General features: G+C 36.6%; 1 protein-coding gene across 1 annotated transcript; it reads left to right on the plus strand.

The window, feature by feature from the left end:
• Window positions 1–1,762: 1,762 nt before the first annotated feature.
• LOC149043876 (somatostatin receptor type 1-like) lies at window positions 1,763–4,142 on the plus strand. Its single transcript, XM_089209101.1, has 2 exons — window positions 1,763–1,878; window positions 2,464–4,142. Exon 2 carries the CDS (start codon window positions 2,501–2,503, stop codon window positions 3,557–3,559), a length of 1,059 nt encoding a protein of 352 aa, XP_089065227.1. The 5' UTR covers window positions 1,763–1,878; window positions 2,464–2,500; the 3' UTR covers window positions 3,560–4,142.
• Window positions 4,143–4,445: the final 303 nt, after the last annotated feature.

Here is a 4,445-nt window from a genome sequence, read left to right on the forward strand (position 1 = left end):
AGTTTGACTATATTTTCATCATTCATGTTTTGTTTCTGTTTGTCACCAAACTATATCTGCTATACGTATGTTAGCTGTGTTTGAGTTTTATCATCGTGCGCAAACTAATTGATCTAATTGAGCGCCAAAACTTTCAAAACTCGGAGAGTCCATTTCTTTTTCTCTTTGGTGATTTTAGTCTTTGCTAAAGTTATAATAACGTCTATCAAGGCGCTTGGCATGTTCACAAACCCTTGCTTGGTTCTTCTGTAGCTACTTGCCAGCCCTCTTGGCAAAAAGCTAGAGAGGAATTCGGAAAATGGTCAGACATTGTGCAAATCGGCAGATGACGTGACAGCTTTAGCCCAGCTCCGTGTTTTGTAACCTGATAACGTGCTCGTTAAACCGATGATAGCGCGAGTTATATCCGTACTTTATTATGATATAAAACGGGGAGGCAGTTACAAAATGTTTCATTATTACGAGATCCCGCAGAGCAACGACACGGTATCACATTAAGACTTCATCCAAATAAGATTTTAAAACAATGAAGGTGAAAATGAAACTCTCGAGGGAAAAATAAACACAATCTTTCAGCACAGCGGTAGTCTACGACAGATTCGAACCACTGACGACTGAATAATGAAGACTCATTGAGAGAGAATCAAAAACGTAGCAATCCCACGAAAGTGACTCGCTATATATTCAGTCGATCTTCGCGTTATCATTCTAAAAAATATTGCCTTGTATATCAGGATATAAAATAGATTCTACGTTATTGGATGCTTGCGACAGGAACCTTTATCATTACTGGTATATTATTGTATGTGTTTAGACGTATTTTCACTCCACTTGTGCCTTGGCATATATAGCTCAAAAAGTGCTTTAGCAGGCAATAACTCGGCAAAACGTAAGTAAACTTGCAATTTTCAAATATTCTAAACGTATCCTTTTTGCAGAGCTTAAAATTTACCATTTTTCCAATTTTATATAAACACACGAAGCTTTGAACAGCTTGTAGCTGGCACACCTGCCATATGAAGCTAGTGTGGCTTACCATTCATATGAGTTTTTTGGATTGGTAGAGAATCGGTGCGCATAATTTGCCTATAGTTTTAGGTTTGATTCACCATAAGCACTCATAAGTTTTTGTTTTACCTAACCTCGTGTATGTCCTCGATTCGAATTTGTTTTCATTTGTATTTAAAAGCCAATTTCGCGCTTTTTTTTCATAGAAGAATAAATTAAGGATTGACAGTATGACTTGAAATACGGCAAAGAGAAATCATTAATTAATAACGCATCGCCATGACATGTAGCGGTACCAACACAAGGAAACATCTGATATGCTTTTATTCGGCAGAGTTTGTTCTTAATTGGAAGAAAATACAGTGTTGGAGCTGTGGCTGGTCAGAATCAGCAACGGTTCTTATTTTCATATGACAAGTGTTGAGCCTCCAATTTACATTATGAATTCTTTGGCTGCTCTGTGCTTAGGACTCTGCCATTTGCTTAGCTGAATATCCATTTTACAGCTGGAAAGACAAAACGATTCTAATAAAACAAAGAAACAAGAAAATAATAAGAAAAATCGAGAACAAGAAAAAACTTTTGTCGCAACTGTTTGTTTTGAATACGCATATATATGTTTGTTTTTCATATTTAACAATTACAGATATGACGGAGATAATTCATAACTTAGCAATCATGTTTTTCATATTTAACAATTAAAGATGTGACGGAGATAATTCGTAACTTAGCAATTAAACCTCTTAGCATTTATGTTTATATCAAATTTCTTTGCTCTTATTCATTCATTTTGCCCTAGGTGGTGTAAACACAGTAATCGTAAATTTTCCAAGGTATGGTCTCGGCCATTTGAGTTTAATGGTAAAACAGGTAAATTTTTTTTTCTGAATTTCTCCAAAACGGTATTGATTTTAAAACTGAAACTGAGCTCGTACTTGGTGCAAATCATCATAGTTGCTAAATATGTATAACATCTCAGCAGGCCAGTTGATGTTTATCGAGAACACAATGAACAAACCCTTAAAAAACCCCTGACAATCAACTATTGCATAAGAGAGATATACTGTATACGAGTATGATAGATTGCTGTCTTATGAAAAATATACCGAAGAAAACTATCGATTGTGGGTGTTATCGTGCAAAAGATATCAATCACCTTTAACTGGCCTTTGTAAAGAAGTCTTCAAACATGGCAAATATATCAGGTTTCTCCACCTCCTGAAAACCGTAAAGGCATAAGCTTTTTGACCTCAATATCAGTATTTCAATTTACTAAATCAAATTGAAATATTTAATTGATCTCACTTACGAAATTCCCACTGACATTTGTTGAAATTTTCTTTCAATCTCAGTTTTTGTATTCCAAATAATCTGAGTCTCTCGTTACTCACATGATGCGTAATAGTATAACTTTCTGTAGCATTTTTTCATTTTTACACTTTTGCTCTCTTTCAGTGTTTTCGTCATCCCATGTTGTTCATCGTAATAAATCATGAATGACAGCAATGCTACCTCAAAGTTTCTTCAAAAGCACTCCGACTTTGGACTCAAGACCTTGAGTAAATTTCTTCCAATTGCCATAGTAATAGTTCTGGCTAATGGACTCGTGTTTGTCTTGTTTTACCGATGTCGTGGACTTCGCACCTCTTCTAACTACGTGCTTCTCAGTTTGGCAATTTCTGACTTCAGTATTGGCGCTATCGCTATTCCATACTTCATTGTTCATAATTTTGGCATTTCGCCGCCACAAATGGTTGATGGGGTTTACGCCTCGCATACATTACTAGCTATTTCAGGTGCTTATCACATACTCTTTATCACTGGGCTCAAGTACATGGCAACTGTCAGTCCTCTAAAACACCACTTGGTGACCAAGAGCTTGGTTTTGAAAACTGTGTTCGGAATTTGGATCACTTCTACTGTTTTTGCTATCATTCCTGTCGTTTTGAATAATGCTGATGTATCTGCACGTTGGGAAGTTATTCATACTGCAGTTTGCCTTGTTGCAGTGTTCCTTTTCCCGTACATATTTATGATTTATGCAGACATAGCCATGTTCAGTGCAATTACTAAAAGGCAACGACCATCGTTGATTAAGAATAAAAACTCGCGGGAGCAGAAGAAAAAAAAAAGTGACAGGAAGTGTATCTTGGTTTTCGCAACCATGGCGATCATATTTGCCTGCTGTTGGTTCCCTTATTTTATGGTAATGCTTTTATTCCAAATAGGACTAAAAGATTTGCTTAGCGTCATTGAAGCTGTTATGGTCATTCGATATATCACATCTTTGGCCAACCCTCTTCTCTACACGTTTTTCAAACGCGACTTCTGGTCCGCCTTTCAGAATCTGTTGCAAAACAAGGAAAAGGTCAGTTCTACTTCTCAAAAAAGTCAAACAGGGTCTCTTAGTCTCATGAGCCGACTAAGATCCAGATCAAGCGTCAACAGCAGAAGGTTAACGACGCTCGAAGGAGAAGGACAAGAACCGAGAATGATTCCTAATAGGAACGTGACCTTTGGGGAAGAAACATTTCTTACACGCCGTGTTTAACTGCTTGCAGGTGATGGAAACTCCACTGAGCAAGGTTTTTTTTTGCCTAAGAAAACAGCACAAAGTCATAGATAAGTTGGACTGAACACTCCGCGGGTATTGGATTGAGTTTAGCTCATTAAACCAATCACATTGCAAAAATAGGACCGGCGTAGCACCTCAAAAGCACGTACAATTTCTTTACCAGTGATAGAGCATTCTTTTAACATTACTTTTTTTGTTTGGTATATTATTATTTTCTTTAAGTGATACAGAATTTACTGACGTATTACACCACAACTCAAAAGCATTTTATTAATAAGTATAGGTTCGCTAATTTTTGTCTTCTACATGTTTTGTGAAAAGCTATAGTAATCGTTTGAAATTAGATTTAAAATAGGTATTCTCATACTGGTGAGTTTTGAACTGTTTTCATGGGTGGTAAAGAATTTGACGATTGACAGCGCCATTTGGAATCGTGTTTAACAACTTAGCCTCTTTACTGTGAGGAAATGAGTCCCACCCTGCATTTTCCCGTCTCTTAGCGATTTGTTTGAATAATTAGGAAATGGAAACTCAATACAAAGAATGGTTTTTGATGATACCTAGAGCAGGGTCTATTTGTGAGCTGACGTTGTGGTTTTTCTTTTTTAGCCAATTTTTTTTTAAAATGGCGGCGTCGAGTTTTAGGCATTTTTGAGCGCACAATTCTTTTCCAAAGCTCAAGTTTTTCTTTAGAAACCTAATACGCGGTGAGTGATAAATTTTTCCACCGTGTACAAAAGGAGCGGAAAAATATGGTCTTTCTAATTGCTCCTTTTTTGCTCCTTTTTTATGATGAGTAGTGTGCAACTAATAATTTTATTTTCCAACTGCATAATGTAGAGTACATATAACGCGCGATTAG

The sequence above is a fragment of the Pocillopora damicornis genome, chromosome 6, assembly GCF_964200805.1.
Source record: "Pocillopora damicornis chromosome 6, jaPocDami1.2, whole genome shotgun sequence".
In the NCBI taxonomy this organism is placed as follows: domain Eukaryota; kingdom Metazoa; phylum Cnidaria; class Anthozoa; order Scleractinia; family Pocilloporidae; genus Pocillopora; species Pocillopora damicornis.